Raw genomic sequence first — 17,901 nt, 5'->3', positions numbered from 1 at the left:
TTAAATCCTTCAGCCTGCCAGTGTGATATAAGCAGCTTCACTTTTCCTCGTTTCTTAATGTGTCTCTTTTGTCCTTACAGATGTTTCTGTATCATTCCTCCTTCCTCGTCCTTGAAACGTTGCTCCCCGCCCGAGGCCCTCCCTCTCCTCTCCACAGCCGCCCTCAACGCTCCGACGCCGGTCATATTGGCACCGGATTCCCGGTCTTTTGTAGATGACAGATCTCGCTGTTCATTGGCCGTCGGTGCCCTGTCTGTGTGCCTATGTCCAGGCTGATCACCCAGTTTTGCTCTTTTCAACATGAATCATTATGCAAGGGATGGTTTGAGAGGTAAGCTAATCATACGCGAATGAATGACAAGGACACTTGATCCACTGTCAGGAGGGAGGGATGGGTTGTTAATGGACATAAGGGATGCGTATAATAGGCACACACGGGCGCTCACACTCCGAGGCGCACTGATTCATTGTGACTTGCACACTGTCAGCAAGCAGAAACACGCACACAGAAAAAAGAGACTGACAGGGACACACAAGACGGTGGAAACAAGTCCTACCCAAATCTAGCCCATGATTTCACGGCATCCGCTGCATGTTGTCATTTTCAGTCTCCGAGCGGAAAAGACACACTCATCATGATGGGAGGTGCGCCTAAATGTTGCCTGCCCGTGACCGAAGCGCTCAGACAGCCAGAGGAGAGACTGCCGGCTCTACAACAGCGCTGTTTTGTAAAACTGATGCCGGAATTAAGTTGTCAGGTGTTCAGAGTCTGACGCCCAAAATCGTGTGCTCTCTCATCAGTAGCCATGTATTCCCACTTCTGCCGACTTTAAATGACATTGTACCCAGTGACTACAGAGACACGGCGCTGTCCTTCCCCCTCTTACGGCACCGTGGACACATAAATATGCTCATTGAAATGGAATGAGCCGCTCCAAAACAAACAAGAGCTCTCCGATCATTTCACAAACCTCCTTAAAAAATAGAACAACTTGTTGAGCGTTTAAGACGGCCGCTCCTGCGCAGACTGCTCAGAGCCGACGGTGTATAAAGCTGAAATGCAAGTCTCACTCTGACTCAGAGGTCGAGTAGGCACATCCACCGAGGCGCACAGCGTATGCAAATGAATTATTAAATAAATAAATGTGCATATAAAGGTCTGGATCTAATCGGCCTGTTGCCATGGCATCCGCATCCCCATCATCTTCCCCTCAAGGCCGCATGCCCGGCCGGCGCAAGACGCACGCATCCCTCGCAGGTACAGGTTGCGCGTCACCAATACAGAAGGGGGCGCGTGATGGAGAGAGCGATGATGACAATTTATAGACATTTCCAAGTCCTTTTCATACAATGGTGACAAGTTAGAGAGGAACTAACCTGAAGTAAAGCTCAAGTGTTTTAATACCTCCGAAAATCACAAGAGCTGATATATGACGAGAGAGGCATGTTTTCTCTAAAATGCATCACTAATAATTTGTCATCAGTTATAAGAGCTGAGTGGTAAATGGCATCAAAGTGTTTTAAATATGGCATCCAGTGGTGTAACTGGAGTAAATAAGTAGGCATAATCTAAACATTTATGGTACTGTACTTGTACTTTCAAAAATCTACTCCAATACTTGTCAAAATTATTAAATATCTATAGCAACCAGTTACTCTGCTGAGGATTTTGCATATACATACACTCAGTTAATAAAATAAGATGCCATTTCATATATAAATAACCATCCAACGTTCAAAAATCATTAAATGCAGGTTTTGTTTGGAAAGTAATAGATTGAACTCTACAAGTGCTTTTACTGTGTTTGTAGGATAAATTGTCATTAAGCCAGACACAAATGTACTTACAGTGGCAAACATGCTTTCTCTATATGAAAGTGCATGGAGGTCATTAGAGGCAGAAAAATTGATGAAAAGAAAATAATAAGAATTCAAGGCACATTACAGCTGGAAAGGAACCTCAAAATGAGAAAACCTGCAGAAGAAAATGGGGATATCACATAGTCAGACGTGAGAAAGAGAGATAATTAGTTTACATATGGAAAATATGCAGATGTGGGCATCTTGGTCATCTCAGTGGACAAAAGAGTGTAGTCCAAATATCTGTCATCTCCACATTTCCCGGCACAGCTCAAAATAGCCAAAAGGATCGCACTGTCACAGAGATAAGCTCAGGGTTATGAAGAGGAATGAAATCCTTATCTCCAAATTCTACAGAGGCTACCAATAATGATATGCTTCAATGATGGCTGGAACAGACAATATTCATTTTCCATTTCACCATTACTCACTCAACTAGCCTAAGAGGGAAGAAAGGAACAAGCTGCATGGCTCAATTACTGAAGTTTCAGTCTCAACACGAACAGGACACAGTAGAGTTAATGGTTTAACTTTTATTCAGAAGGAGTCATCGCTTTCAAAACATGTTAAATACACATTAAAAATGCATGAGAGCTGTTTTAGTGGCAAGTATTTCCTCACTGCAATAACAATGCGAAAAACTTGCTAATTTAAAAGGCTGGTTCTCAGGTTTTCATGACATTCATATTGTTTCAGATTCTTTCACTGATCAGCACTCTCAGTCGCGGTGGGGGTGCCACTGATTCTTTAATCAGTGGCTCTAACACTGGCAGCTCAGTGAGATTTAGGGTCCAGTAATGTCAGGTTGTTACGGGACACTGACAGCCCTCATGATGTTCGTGTGACCGCTGCCTGGGATCCAGCCTGTCACCACAATAACCATGTCGCCTGTCTTGAAGAATCCTCTTGCCTTTCCTGTGGTGGCAGAAAAGAAGGAGTATGTGAGTAATACCAGAAAATATTATGTAAATAAGAAGAATAATGGTTGGATGCATAAAAAGACAAACATCACACACTGACCTATGTCCATGCCAAAGTTGACCCTGTTGTCGACATCATCAGCCCAGACGGGAGCAGGCAGGGGGTGGAAAAGGACAGGAAACACGCCTCGTAGCAGCTGGGACTGACGGGCCACCTGGGGGAGAGGACACAGACAAACTGAGTGTCAGTTGAATCATTCAGGGTTTTATTATAGCGCTGTGAATCTTTATTTATCTCAAAAGACTACAAAATTGTTTATCCAATTTTAGGAACTATTTTTCCACATAAATAAGTTGATCAGTCGGTCCACCCTTCTGAAAAGCCCATATGACCCTGTGACTTTTCAGCTGATGCCATGTCAGGCTAATTCAATTCTTATTGACATTTTGGTTCACGACATCTCAAAAACAAATCCAGATTGCCTTTTAAATAGCAATATGCTGAAATCTAGATCAGAGATGATGAACCATTTCTACTGTCAAAAAGCTTCATGAGCTTTCCTCCAGCACCACCATCAGGCAAAAATCTCAACTTTTCATACAATCTAAACAGCAGGTTCCTCCCAAGAGGATAAACCTCTTTTGACTTAAATGACCACATGAGTTTTCCTCTAGTTTCACCTGTAAAACCTGTTTTTCTCTATTCAGAAAGGTCATAATAAGAGTGTAGATTAATTCATTTCATTATACAGGAGGCCTCAAAACATGTTTTACACAAAGAAATATTTATTTACCCGTTAAACTAATATTAAATGATTTTCTCAAACAATGTGTGACCACAACATCGAAATATCATCACTTTTTAAAATGAGATGTTGAACTTGTTAGTAAACAGTTGCTTATTTACACATCCAGCAGTTTTGGAGCAACATAAACATTCATTTGGAGTCGTGTTTCTGTCCACCTGATAAATGTAGGTCCAATATTCACCCACTGTTTTGCTCAGTTTTTTGATCTCCACCAAGTCCTAAGGGAAATTTCTGGCTCTTTAGCTGGTAAATGCTCCATTACATTCACCCGCTAGTAGTTAAGTCTTTCTGTTAGCTTATTGATGAGCAGTTAGTGGACAGTGTGTTTTTAGAGCCTTTTCTCTGCCTGCTAAGACCGAAAACAATGCTATGAGAATGAGGAGAGTGAACCAAAGTTCATCACTAGGAGCGATGCCTTTGATATTACACAATTGTCATGGCCAATTTAATGTTAAGGAACAGTATTTTAGTAAGGTTTTGATAATGCTTTTGTTTTATTTAACAAACTGGTTTGGATGTCTCTTTATGCTCAGTCCTTAATGCATATTATATGAATAATGCAAAAGCCTTTTCTTAGAAATAACTATGAAACTATGTGAGAATGAACTTGATTCCCACCAGGGTTAAAAATGTGTGCACTCTTGGAAATATAAAGGCACTTTAGTCACAAATGCTCACACTAAATGGCATGTTTTACCCCTTTCAACATTGTTTCTAAAATGAAAAATAAGTGTACTTTATCCTGGTATCTCTACTCATTAAAATCTAAAAAAATGAACATAGTGACCTCCCTTTTGACTGAGACACTGTGAATGCCGTCATGAGAAGTGTTACAGAGTCGAGCAGCTATCCTCAGTGTCTACACCAGTTCCAGATGTGCTGCTGTGATTCTGACCCTGACCTCTGTCCTTCATGTGGAGGGGGTTCCCATATGGATGAACTCCAACTGAGTTTAAAATTATAGGTAATTATGACCTACTTTAAAACACTTTGTCACATATTGGTGGGCTGTGAACATGTTTTAAAACAACTGTACCAGACCAAAGAGCTCTCTAAAAAGCTCCATAAAACAGAAATACACTCCAGTTTAATATCACTCTTAAATATAGTCAGTCAATTAGACCAATCGCACATGTGTCACTATTAACAACAACAGCAGGCAGAGTCAGAGAGAGTAAACACTGACCGTCTTTGTGTGACTCATCAATCATTAAGTCATGTTTCCGGCAAGACAAATGCACTATCAGTCAGCACAAAGACATTTCTATTATTTATTTCATAGGAGCAGAAGATACCTGAGGGGTCCTGGTGACTGCAATGATAGGGCAGCGAGGTCGGTACCTGGACAGGAGATGTGCTGCCCTGGAGAGATATGGGGGGGGAGTGGGAATGTGATGAGAAGGAGGAAAATATATAAAAGCAAAAAACCAACAACTGTCACCACATTTTAATTCAAATGTTGCTAAATACTGAATGATGCACAGAGATAAATTATATCATATTTTACAATTACATAAATGTAAAATAACCATCAATGTTGTAATTTTGGCAGTAATTATGGTGTTCATGTTGGACCCCATTGCTCTTATTAAGAAGCCAACTGATAAAATATGTTTTTGGGGCTTTTGGGTGAAGTATTGCGTCACCCCGAGCCTCCAGGACAGTTTCCACATTTTCTGTAATTCTACTGGAGGGATAAACACTGTTCTTACAAAATATATTCCTTCATTTGGTGCTTTGAGGATGGTGGTGGAGATCACTGTCACATAGCCTCAAAACTGATTTCATTACCAAAGATCTAAATGGAAATGCTACTTAGACTACTAATGGTCTCTGTTTCTGTTTCAACACCAGTCAGCTAAGCAGTCTTTGTGACTGAAATTCCTGTCATCCTAAAAGCAAAAACCCTCTTTTCTGTCACAGAGTATGAAAGGATGTTGAATGTTTAATTGTATCTTGCAGTACATCTGTGCCAGAGTGCATTCATTCAGATTTTCTTTTATTCGTCAACCGTTTGTGTTTGGCAACTGTCTATGTATCTGTGAATGTGAAAAATGAATGTTAGAGTACGTGCATGATGAGTGCAGAGTACAAAAATCACTCTTGCAGCCAGTAGGGAAGTTTGTTTTCCAGCAAAGAGTTGCAATACACAAAACTTAAGTGAAACACAATAAAGCATTGTAGTCAACAAAAAAACTTCCCCCAAGGACGTGAAAGCAGAGAAAAAAAACTGCAGTATATTTGCTGTATGTATGATTTCCTCTGGGAGAAAAAAACTAACAGAGGCTGTACATCTGCTCGAGGGGAGAAGAAAACTGTGAGAGAAATGTTTATTCAGGTCTCACACTTACTAGGAAAAATACATATTAGAGGAGTTCAGATCATGTCTAAATTAAACTAATCTTTATAATCAAATCTTCAAACTGAAATGACTATACAACTATCATCATCATTGTTGTCCTTGACCAAATCAGTGGCCATAATATACAATACGTTACCTTGTGGTTAAAAGCTTACTGAATGGCTTTCCTGCAGGAGACCATTGTTTGTGCACCTTTGCAGACCTTCAATTAACATTCTGCTTTATGCTTGATTTTTCCCTAACTTTAAATGTTTTAGTTGAGTAATTGTACCCATACCTTAACCATAGTACATTTGCTATAACCATGATCTTTCATCAACCTTAAAGACATATAGTTCAACATTTTGGGAAAAATGCTTATTTGCTCTCTTACTGAGAGTTGGATGAGAAGATTGATACCACTCTTATATTTGTAAGTTAAATATGTAACCAGAGCCATCAGCTGCATAGCTTAATTTAGCATAAAGATTGCAAATGGGGGAAACAGAAAGCCTAGCTGTCTAAAGGTAAAAGAAAATCTACTTAGCAGCACCTCTAAAGCTTACTAATTAACAAGTTATATCTCATTTGTTGCCGCATTTTAAGGGGGGGTCAGTCGAGCTAGTTGTATCAATCTTCTCCTCTTGCTCTCAGCAATAAAGTGAAAAGGGTGAAAAATGTTGAACTATTCCTTTAACCATACTGTAGTTGTCATACACAGACATCAGGTAGGTATTTGATGTAAAACATAAAAAGATCTTCATTGAACATAATCAAGCATTTTGCAGAGTCATCCAATATTGAGGGCCTTGTCTGGTGACAGGGTTAGTAAACACACCTGCCACTGCTGGTGAGGACTATGATGGCCCCAGCACAGCATTTGAAGGAGGACTCCACAGCTCCAATGGCAGTGACTTCTGTGGGGTCAGAGGATAGAGGGGTGAGGCGACGCAACTCCTCAAACAACTGCTGGTGAAAAATAGCTGCCTCTGCCTCCCTGCAGATCTGAGAGAGGGAGAGAGAGAGGGAGAGAGAGAGAGAGAGAAAGAGAGAGACAGAGGGAGAGAGAAAGTGCAGCGGGAGACAGAGGGAGAGAGAGTTATCAAAGGGCACAAAGTCAGATATAACAGTAATGGACATCAGTATACACACACACAAACACACACCGAGTGCATCATCGCAACTGCCTTCACAGGAAACAGTCCCTTGGCAGTCTCCCCAGATAACATTACACAGTCGGCTCCATCCAGCACGGCATTGGCGACATCACTGCTCTCTGCTCTGGTTGGCCGTGGGTGGGCCACCATGCTCTCCAGCATCTACAAAAACACACACACACACACTATACATTAGCTTCACATTAGCCTTTTAAGTACAACCAAATGCCCCTGCAAGGCACCATAAACCAATTTGATCAATAAATCCATCAAAAATAACCCACTTTGTATCTTTGTGTGTCAATTTTTGTCCGAGATGAGTGATGTAAGACACACAGGCTTCAGGGAGAGAGGGAGGGAGGTAATGGCTTTTTGGATGGATGGACAGTAGTGGAGGAGATATAGAGATAATTTAGAGTAAGGCAGACGAGTATGACTTCATTATTCATTATTGGCATGTCGGACTCTGTATTCTGAGTCAATAAGCATGGCAGACAGTTGGAAAATTAGATAGCTTGCAGCGTTGCCTGAGAGAATGAATTTTTGTAGTAGTGAAGAAGCTGCAGCTAATACTAATATGTGCGTGGGTGTTGTTTGGAGGATCAGGTCTCGAGTAGCAAACCTGCTATAATGCTGTCATTCTGAGTCAAGAGCTGCAACATAAACAAGATATAGCACTGTGACTCAACATGGCTGGAGGAGTGTGCGTGCATGCGTGTGCAGCCGTAGAGGGGTGTGAAAGGGAGGAAATGTGTGTGTCTTTGAAGATGAATTTATGGACAAGTCTTTGTTTATTAGATTCTAATGTTAGTTTACTTGGACTCATCCGACATTTGACTGGCTAACACTGCATTTAGAGTCAAAAACTGCATATGTTATCATTTCTGCATCTGTGTGTGTTTGTGTGTGTGAGTGAGTGTGTAATGTATCAGTGTGTGCATGTGCCCCTGTCTGACCTGTGTGGCACAGATGACAGGCTTGCCGGCAGAGTTGCAGCGTCCAATCATCATCTTCTGGGCGATGAAGACTTTCTCCGCCGGGATCTCAATCCCCAGGTCGCCCCTGGCAACCATCACGCCATCACTCTCAGCAAGGACCTCCTCAAAACTGACAGATAGGATGAGGAGGCAAAAGACTGAATGTTTATTATATAAGAATAGGGAGATGGATCTGCAAATGTAGGTTTTTGCTAACAAAGATAGTGATGCATTGTGTTCCAAATGCTGAATCATGTGAACACAATCCAAATGAACATGTGCAACATAAACAGCAGATTTAGGAAGAAATATACAGTTACAGGAGATTTGACACACAATTGTGTAATTTTTTATCTTTATGATCCGACCTAAAATGTCATTAGATCAGAGGTCTAATTAAACTAAGTCAGCAGCCAGCATGCTCTGAGACAAATCAGGGGATGAGTGATGGAGATGAGAGAGCTATGACATAAATTGTGTCAGATATATTAAGTGGCAGCTATAATTCACACATACAGTCACATAGATTCCTTATCAAAGATGTATCCAGAGCTGACATATTGTATGTCTACCCATCACCCATCACCACAAGAGAAGCACATCGCCATCAGCGATGGACTCATAAGTCATGTCACCGCCTCATTATGAGAGACTCTGCTCACTCCCTTCGGCTATATTAGCACTAAAAATAATCATGTCTAAATGATTTTAATTCATATTTTCTTTGACTCACTTCTGAACCCCTTGCCGGCTTTCCACCTTGCTGATCACTTTGATATCTCGCCCATGTGCCCCCAGGGCTCGCCGCACATCCTTGACATCCTGGGCTGAGCGGATGAAGCTGGCGAACACCATGTCAATGCCCTGGGCCACCCCAAACCTCAGGTCAGCTTCGTCCCTCTCACTGACCGCCTTCAGGCCAATCAGGTCACAGCCAGGCAGGTTGACACCTTTACGACTGCACAATAAGCCACCAGCCTCCACCACTGTATCCACCCAGTCAGCGCCTGCAGAGAAGGAGAGTAAAATAATGTATTTCAGTTCAGATGTGTAACTGCAGCCAAAGGATACATAAGCTTCATAAAAGTCAACTGTATGTGTAATACCTGTTTCTAGCACTTTGAGTCCAATGAGGCCATCATCGATGAACATCTTGTCTCCCTTCTTCAGGACTTCGGGCAGGTTGGGATAGTCCACCCAGATAATCTTTCCATCAGTCTTGTCTTTGTCACTCTCTGCTGTCACCACACGGACATGGCTGCCCTTTTCCAGCTCCGCCTCCTCCTCTACTTTCTTCACACACACACACACAATACAAACCGTCAGAGACAGACACAAAAAAGCAAGGTGCACTGGACAGACAATTAAACACATAATAAAGTAATTTTAAAGCTATATATAAGGCATTAATTTACATTTTAGATTAGCAGACTTGACCTCATAAAGAGTTAATGCTGAAACCTGTTTGATCCAAACTCCACACGCTGTCTAGACACATGACTGTACATGACTTGTTTAATGGCATGCTGAGTTTCAACAAGGGTCTAATGTGTCTCTAATGATACATTTGGCTGAAAAGTCACATCAGAAGATTTGATTGTCAGTGACCATGATAACATGTCTTCAACTGTTCAAGGATATTAGGACTACTTTGTACAGAACATTTATTGTATTTTGAGCTAATAATCAGCTGTTGATTGCCCTTGTTTTATGTGTAATCCTTTTTGTCATTCCCCTATCAATGTTTTACAGATCATTTAAAAAGTAATTTGCTAAAACATGCATGAAATGGCATGGCATATATGCAAATTACAATTACTTGGTGGGAATATGAAACTAAGATAAAGTATACTATAAAAATCTCAGTCAAAGATTTACAATTATGCGTAGCACATGTGTGAGTACCTTGATTTGATCTGATAATTAAGATATTAAACAGACTTTAGAAGAGAAGCCAGAATCAGTATGCAGCTTGAACATCATGCAGAGCATTTTGTGAGCTAATCAAGGCATGAAAAGGTTTCTGACAGCTTGGAGTTATTTGTTCAGCAAAGCAGACGGTGTGCAACATTAACACAAAGGACAGCACAATGAGACGACAATGAGAGAGCAAAATAGTGCACATCAACAGTTGTTATTTAGCCAAGAAAGGAAAGTGTTTGTACAGTGCATCAGCCGATGCACTGTACAAAGCAGTCAAAATATTTTCAGCACCAGTGGAAGCTCTTACACCTGACTGCATGTGACTGGATGATTATATAGTTTGATAGATGAAGCATAAGATGTTTACTCCTTTCACTAATCCGGTGCGGATCTCTGGACCCTTTGTATCCAAGGCGATGGCAACTGGTCGATAGTACAGGGGGTCAGAGTTTATCGTCTGCACCGCCTCCCGGACGTTCTTGATGGTTTCACCGTGGTACTGACAGACACAGGGGGGCCAGACAGAGAATCAATACATTACTGAATGAAAAACCAAGACGTTGCGTGGTAGTTGTGAGAAATTATGTATAGTCACGCACCTCATGTGAACCATGAGAGAAATTCAAACGAGCAATGTTCATCCCTGCTTTGATCATCTCATGGAGTTTGGGGATGGATCTGGAAGCAGGACCTGAGAGGAACCGAAGTGAGAGATAGGACATTATACATTATGATTGAGTTCAAAGTTACATTAATAAATAACAAGTCAATCAACACAAAATTTACAGCGCAAAAATGTGATTTTTTTTCTTTTTTTCCTTGTTTTCTGTTATGACAAGTTGAATCTTCTTGTGTTTTGGTCTGCTGATTACACAAAACAAACAATTTTGAGTGTCTGCTTTGACCATTTTTCACATTTCCTGATATTAAAAAAAACAATAATAAAAATGATTTCAACACTGTCTTAACCAGGTGTAATCATTCCTCATGTTTATACTGACCACTAGAAGATGCATTTAAATGCACTTACAATGTAAGTGATTGGGGACACAGTTGTACACTGTATTAGTCAAATAGTCTTTTTAGTAAAACATTCCCTTTTTGTATCTTGTCAGCAGTGTTTTCCTGTTCAGCTGCAGTGGAAGTATTGTGAAAAAAGAGGGAATTTGGCACAAAAGACTGTAACTTTTAGAAATACAGACTTGATTTTAATAATTTGGATGGCTGAAGCATCACATTAGCTTCAAATAAACTTTCATATTTAAACATTTTTTTATGTAAGGAGGCTTATGGATTTTGGTCCCCCGACACTTACATTTGCATTATGAAGGGCCAATATAAACAGGAGGAATGATTACACCAAAAAAACGTGCCAATCTTCATTTGGGCACCTGACTATTATTTGCAGGTAAAATGGCCTATGCTGGACTATCTATAAGAAGTCAAAGCCAATCTGTGGCATCAGAGCTCTGGAAAAACCAACTTGTAAAGCCTATTTCCCTTTAATTATTTTCTCTTTTTCTGGGCAGAAGAAAGGCAGAGCGAGCAGAGAGTGCCACAGCCAAGAATCAAATTGTGCCAGCGGAGGCCACCCAGCATCACCCAAGAGCTGGCCATCTAACAGACTTGCATGCAACAGTTGCCAGAATACAAACTTGAAACTGAGACTAACTGTCTGTGAGTAGTCGTAACACTCACCAATGGTGCAGATTATGCTGGTGTTGCGCGCTGTGATTGGCTCCTGGTCGATGTCCAGCAGACAGAGATGCTCCAGGAAGGTGTCGGCCATGCTGGCATCCAGCTGCTGGCGCTGGATGAAAGAGTCTGGCAGTGTCATCACCTCTGAGTAGCGCCTGATGCGAGCTGTGGAGACAGGTAAGTGTCAGCGGGGTGAAGTCAGACATGAGTATACTCTACTGCCAACTCCACCTGTGAACACAAATGAACTAAACACTTCAAACAGAGAAAAGGTGTCATTCCTGTGTTGATGAAAAAGAACAACAACACTTCTGCTGAGTGTTAAAGAGTGAGGAGCAGAGATAAAAATGGCAGCTTGCTACCACAGACTGTGAAGATGAATTTTCAGAATGGGGGTCAGAGGTCACTTTCATGTCAAAATATAAATATCCAACTCTGTCTCTCTTCTTGGCTTTTAACCAATAGGTTTATAATAAAACAATTATTACCACTAAAAAGTATGACAGGAGAACTAAAGTTTAGATGTGTTTTTCTTAGCTACACTGCAAAATGTGGTTGTTAGCTTAGCTGTTAGCAGACAATCCTAGATGGGGATGCTCACATTCTCTTCAGGGTTGGTTGTCACATTTATGGACATTCAACATGAAATTACACATTTCATTTTTAAGACTGCCTACATTTTTTATTTTTTCCCATTAAAATAACAGCCCACTCATATTGTGTGACTACCAACCCTGGGATGATGGTGGTATTCAACATCTTTTGAACAGAAGGTCACTCGACTCCTATTTGACACTTTAGGCTTTTATTACACATTGAAAGGTAATTTATTAAGGATAAGGTTTTTGAGGGATTCCAATTAAAGTAAAAAGTGTGACTGCCAACTCCGTTCCCCTCTACATGCACACAAAGGCACAAATACACAACACACTGACCTGACATTAACTACAGCATGGATGGGTCATGAAGATTTACATGCTGACATTCAGCTTTCATATGAGAGGATGATATGAAAACAATTCACTGCAGTTCCCTGACAAGCAGCAAAACTGCATTTGAGAACAGGGAGAACAGCTGATATTAATGCCTTATAGAGGAAACATTAATGAGCTGACATTTGAGACAAATGAAAATGCAACTGGAGGGAAAACAGTGATCTTCTTTCACATGCAGTTTATTATAATACATAGTAAATTTAGTATAATAAACAGTACAATGAAATATCATCCCCACTGGAGCAAGAGTTAAGCTAAGTCAGATATTTTACATTCTCAGAAGAGAAACTCAAGCTGAAATGAGACTTATTTGGTTACATTTTCATTTTATGTCCAATGTGTCAGTGTTGGAAGTACTTGTTCTCCATCCTGAAGAACTTAATGCCAATAAATTCTCCATAAGTAAATGAGAAAATTGGTCATGAATGTGAATACTAAAATTAGCAGTGAAACCATAATAGTGCCTCTTCATCTGGCCAGGTAGAACAGCTGAACATTAGCTTTCTATGCTAACTCTGGCTCATCTCCAGTTCTTTTTTTCTGTTGATTAATGACCATTGTCCCTGTCAAATAAACTAATAAAAAGATAAAATCAACAACAGTTCTCATATGATGCCAATTTCTAAGTAATGTTCATTCAATGTTTATTCATTGATTTTTCTGGCAAGTACATTAGCAAACAGTTGCCAGCACACAGCGGATATGAAGCAACTATTATTTGTGTCCAAATGATCAATGTAAGTCCAATTTTCAAGGCCACCAAAATGAGTCAAATCAAGTCGATATCTTTTTAGTGCTTCTTTTTGTTACAATCCTTCCACTGCAGCTGAACAAACAAATAATATGTTTAGACACAAAATGAAAATGTTTATTAAAGAGACTGTGACTGTGGAAGATATCCACTTTATCTGACAAAACCAGATTGCTGAAGCTTCACAATATCTTCAGATAAACTTTTAAATATATTTCTGTGCAAAATAAGGACTGTGGATCTTCTAACTCTCAGTATGGACAGAATGATGACTGCAAGCAAAACCTGTTTCAGTGTTCATGTTGACTTTTGATTTGTTTCAAGACAGACTTGAAATATTACAAACCTGTCCTTTAGAGAGTAACTTATCACCTCAGCAGGTTTTGAGTGTGGTTGGGTGCGGTCAGAAATGTGCTCTTTTGCACATGTAACCACACCCAGCAGCAATGTTGTTCTGGAGTGCACCTGCACATCACTGCAGCAAGGCAGTCACAAGGGCAAGATTTTCAGTCGGTTTTAAGTTTCTCTTTACAGATGATAAAACTCTTGAGAGTTGAGAGGACCTACAGAACTGGGTGATGATTATTTGTGGTTTCCCCGCTCTGAGCAACCCTCTCACATTAGAGGTAGTTATTTGATCAATCTTTATGATAAAAAATATTGATGAGAGCCGCATTAAAGTACAATTCTTCAGTTATTTGAGAGTATTTTTGTCTAATATTAATGAATATAATTCACTTCAAACTCAAACAATCTCTCTGCAAGTTCCAGCTTTCTTTGAAAAAATCACATTTTGTTTCCTTGCACTTCTTAAAATATTTAAATTACTCAAACTGTTATAACACCATAAATAATCAGCCCCAGTAATGGTGACTCCAGTGTCACTAACACAATATTAAAACAGGAAGGAGTTAATGGAGCCCATGTCTTTCATGCTAAGCACTAACTGTGGTACCTGACTGAGGGCCTTGGGCCAGTACAGTGGCATCCATTTTAAAGGATGTCATAGTCAGTCAAGCCTGCAATTTCTGTCACCACAGGGGAGGGGAGAGTAAAGACCAGGGAGGAGGAAGAGATAGGAGGATGACAGACAAGGTCGGTGCTAACAAAACAACAGGAGCGAAGAGTTGAGGACAAAGCAAGGAGAGAGGTGGAGGATAGAGGTGACTGGAAGGTGAAGTAAATAGAAAAAATATTATTTATGAGGTTGTCATGATGCTAAGGCCTTCTGTCATGTTTTAATGTTGGGCTACCAAACACAGAAGGACAAAGCTTAAGGAGGCTCCCAGGTGTAAACAGTGACTGGAGGTTTATGCAGGATAATGTGAACATGCACGGCTCTGAATCCTCTGGATGTAGTGACTGTTCATGTTTTCTCTCTCTCCTCATGTCTTTTTCTCTTTCTCTCCACCTCCTTGTGACCCAGTTCTGCGGCACTGGTGCACACATCATTACATGTCCCACTGAGATCGTCCTCTGACACATCCAGGAGTATACACATGGAAACACACATACACACACACACACACGCACACACACACACACACACACACACACACACACACACACACACACACACACACACACACACACACACACAAATACCTGTTACTGGAATGCTGTCTATAAATAAAGTCGACGTTAGGTCAAAGACACCAATATTACAAAATACCAGTCATTGCACAGGCGTTATGACCGATAAGAGAGGTGAAGCAGGTGCCGGGCAGGGACAAAATGGACCAGGAGTTACCTGTTTGCTGTGGGTCACATTCTTGTACAAAGGTAGGTCAATATGTGCACGTGTGCAATCAATTGATGAATCCAAGGTAAAAGGCAGATTTGACTCTGCACTAAAATTCTAAATAACTTGACAAATGTCACACTAGTGCATTATCTGACCCACAAGTTGAAAACAGGTAGCTCAGTGATGTATATGATCATCTGATTTGATAATGCAGAACCAATGTTACTGGAAAATAATCAAATATTAGCCCTGATACTAAAAATACACAAAGCTCCTTCGTTCTTGTGGATAAAATTAATCACTGATCCTGATAAATCCATCACTAAATACTTATCTTTGGATTCTTAACTATGCTGACATATGAAAACCTGTTGAACGCTGCATCCACAATACTAAAAAAAAAGTATTCAGTCTTACCCATTGAATTGTCCATTTTCTAATAATAAATCAAATCCTACTTCAGGTTTCTTTAGTTGTCTTTTTTGTTATTTGCAATTTTGTCCCCTTCCTTTCTTCTCGGCTTTACTCAGGTTGTGAACTTGTAATTCTGTGAGACTAAAGTCACTTGAACAAGCAAAGTTCACTCTCTTTCATTCATTTTTTACCCCCTGTCCCCACTGCTTCCCATTCATCTCTCCACCCCCTTACACCATTTGGAGCACACTGCATGCAGCAGGAAAGGTGGGCCAGCTTGAAATGGGCCATGACGATGCTAAAAATAGAAAAAAACGTATTTAAAAACCTAAATAATGAAACTAAATTATCGGGGTGCACTATAGTACAAAGTCTTTACGTCTATTTTTGGCCTCTCTGAAGATTATGTAATACTAACCATGTGCCTGACATACCATTAACTGAAAACCATGTACTGAATATCTGGGCATGTAGATGTTTTAGTGATATAGTCACCTGATCAAAGGAGTGTGACCAAATTAACTGCCATGCCAGTGTCACCCAAAGTGGGCTTCAGGCAACCCTGAGGGGGGTCCACAAGATGTTAATAATGATTTCATTTTATCACTATGTTGCTGTTAATATTTGTCATTCTTAACCCTGCTCATGTCTTCTTACCCATATATATATATTCCCTGCTTGTGTTGTATCACCTCTCAGATACGTTGGCTAAAAGTAACAGCTGGTAAATTAAATTGTGAAATTGTAAAAGTGTAAATTGTTTACTACTTTTTCAAGGGGTATCACTTTCCAATAAGGCAACCTTTATAAAGGGTTTGTGATTTGTAAATAATAGCATTATTAATAAATAGTTTACTAATGCTTTATAAATCAGTTATAAGCCTTTACCTACAATGACTTTTTGGTTTGCTATGTTTAAGAAAACCTTGACTTGTTGAGTTATTAAAAGTCATCACATGATTCACGAGGAGCTTTTTTAACTTTCAAATAAGGCATCAGCAAAAGGTAGTAATTATAAATGTGAATGAGTCTTGAATAAATTGATCTCATGATGATTTAAGTCAGCAGCAATAAATGTTAATAATTTATCAGTAATTTTAATCCAAATACCCTGAAAGCCTTTTCCAGACGGTCAGAGGTCCAACAGTCCATTTGGGCAATGTACGTGATGAACTAAAGCGCCAAAAAGGCAAAGCAAGTGTCACACTGAAAGAGGATAAACACCAGCAACCCAAAAGTTATATTTATTATTGGTTTGCGAAGCATAATAAAATCATTTATTAGCTTAAACACCTTTTAAAAAGGGTGAAAGTGTTACTCTTCAAAGTGAGAAAAATAAACCTTATTAAAAGAAGTTTATTGCAGATTTAGCCAGAGGTCCTTGATGTCAGAAAGTTTGGGAACCGCTGATAAAAACTCAAAGAATTACCAATTTGTTCTCCACATTTTGCATTCCCCTCACTGCAGTGTGTTGCTGTTTTATTAGAAAACACACCACATCCTGTTTTAAAGAATTGTGGACTGATAATGGTAGGAAAGTGTGACTTTGACAAATGACACTTAGAGATGATTATGTGTTTTACTCTCACGGACACAGTTTACTCAAAGTTTCTTACAGGTCTCTACAAACAGGTTTGGCTGCTTTTAGCTGTAGAGTTTTATCTATGCACAGTCATGCATGAAGCCAGCCCGACAGAGGGTGTAAATCGTTAGCCAAAGGACAAACAGACCTTTGCTCTTTGGTTGACTGCAGAAAGTATATCCTGCAACCCAAGTTCATCGCACAACTAGGATGATATAATAACCCTACACATATACACAATTTCCAGACTGGAGTAAAGGTCGGTTTTACACATTGAAGTCAAAGTGCAATACTATGTCATTCAACTTAAATTTCCTACAGTTCAAATATACACAGGCCAAGTTGGAGTATTGGTATTTAAACACACCGAGCACAAGGAGACAGTTCTTTGTTTCAGGAGAAAAAACATGTCAAAGTCACTTGAGTTCACCACAGCTCGTCAGCAAACAAATGATTAAAGGTGAAATTAGAGGGACCAATATGTGGCAGACTGACAGAAATAAACAGCAGAAGCTTCCAGCTGAGAAATATGCAATCTACCTAATAAAGACAAGCACACAAAAAACAATGTTTGGACTATCTGAGCCAACACAGAATACAAACACAGAATGAAGAAAAGCTGTCAAGTTTGAATCTTTAGAAAGAAAGTGACCAACCTGTTGGATGCAAGAAGGAGGCTAAGAGTGAGGAGTGACAAGCGCGACTAATGTTAATGAATGGTTTGGTGCGA

The 17,901-nt window shown here is 40.0% G+C and overlaps 1 protein-coding gene across 1 annotated transcript; it reads right to left on the bottom strand.

Annotated features, from left to right (window-relative positions):
* Positions 1-2,378: 2,378 nt before the first annotated feature.
* pklr (pyruvate kinase L/R) lies at positions 2,379-15,808 on the bottom strand. The gene is made up of 12 exons (XM_062421802.1): positions 15,593-15,808; positions 11,686-11,850; positions 10,587-10,678; positions 10,355-10,486; positions 9,171-9,357; positions 8,798-9,071; positions 8,044-8,194; positions 7,097-7,249; positions 6,769-6,935; positions 4,885-4,951; positions 2,881-2,995; positions 2,379-2,775 (listed from the first exon to the last, which is right to left on the bottom strand). The coding sequence occupies exons 1-12, from the start codon at positions 15,606-15,608 to the stop codon at positions 2,669-2,671; spliced, it is 1,626 nt and encodes a 541-aa protein (XP_062277786.1). The 5' UTR covers positions 15,609-15,808; the 3' UTR covers positions 2,379-2,668.
* Positions 15,809-17,901: the final 2,093 nt, after the last annotated feature.

Source organism: Scomber scombrus, chromosome 7 (assembly GCF_963691925.1).
Source record: "Scomber scombrus chromosome 7, fScoSco1.1, whole genome shotgun sequence".
Classification (NCBI taxonomy): Eukaryota; Metazoa; Chordata; class Actinopteri; order Scombriformes; family Scombridae; genus Scomber; species Scomber scombrus.
The sequence above is the reverse complement of the archived record's forward strand: the minus strand, read 5'-3'. Positions and strand labels throughout refer to the sequence as shown.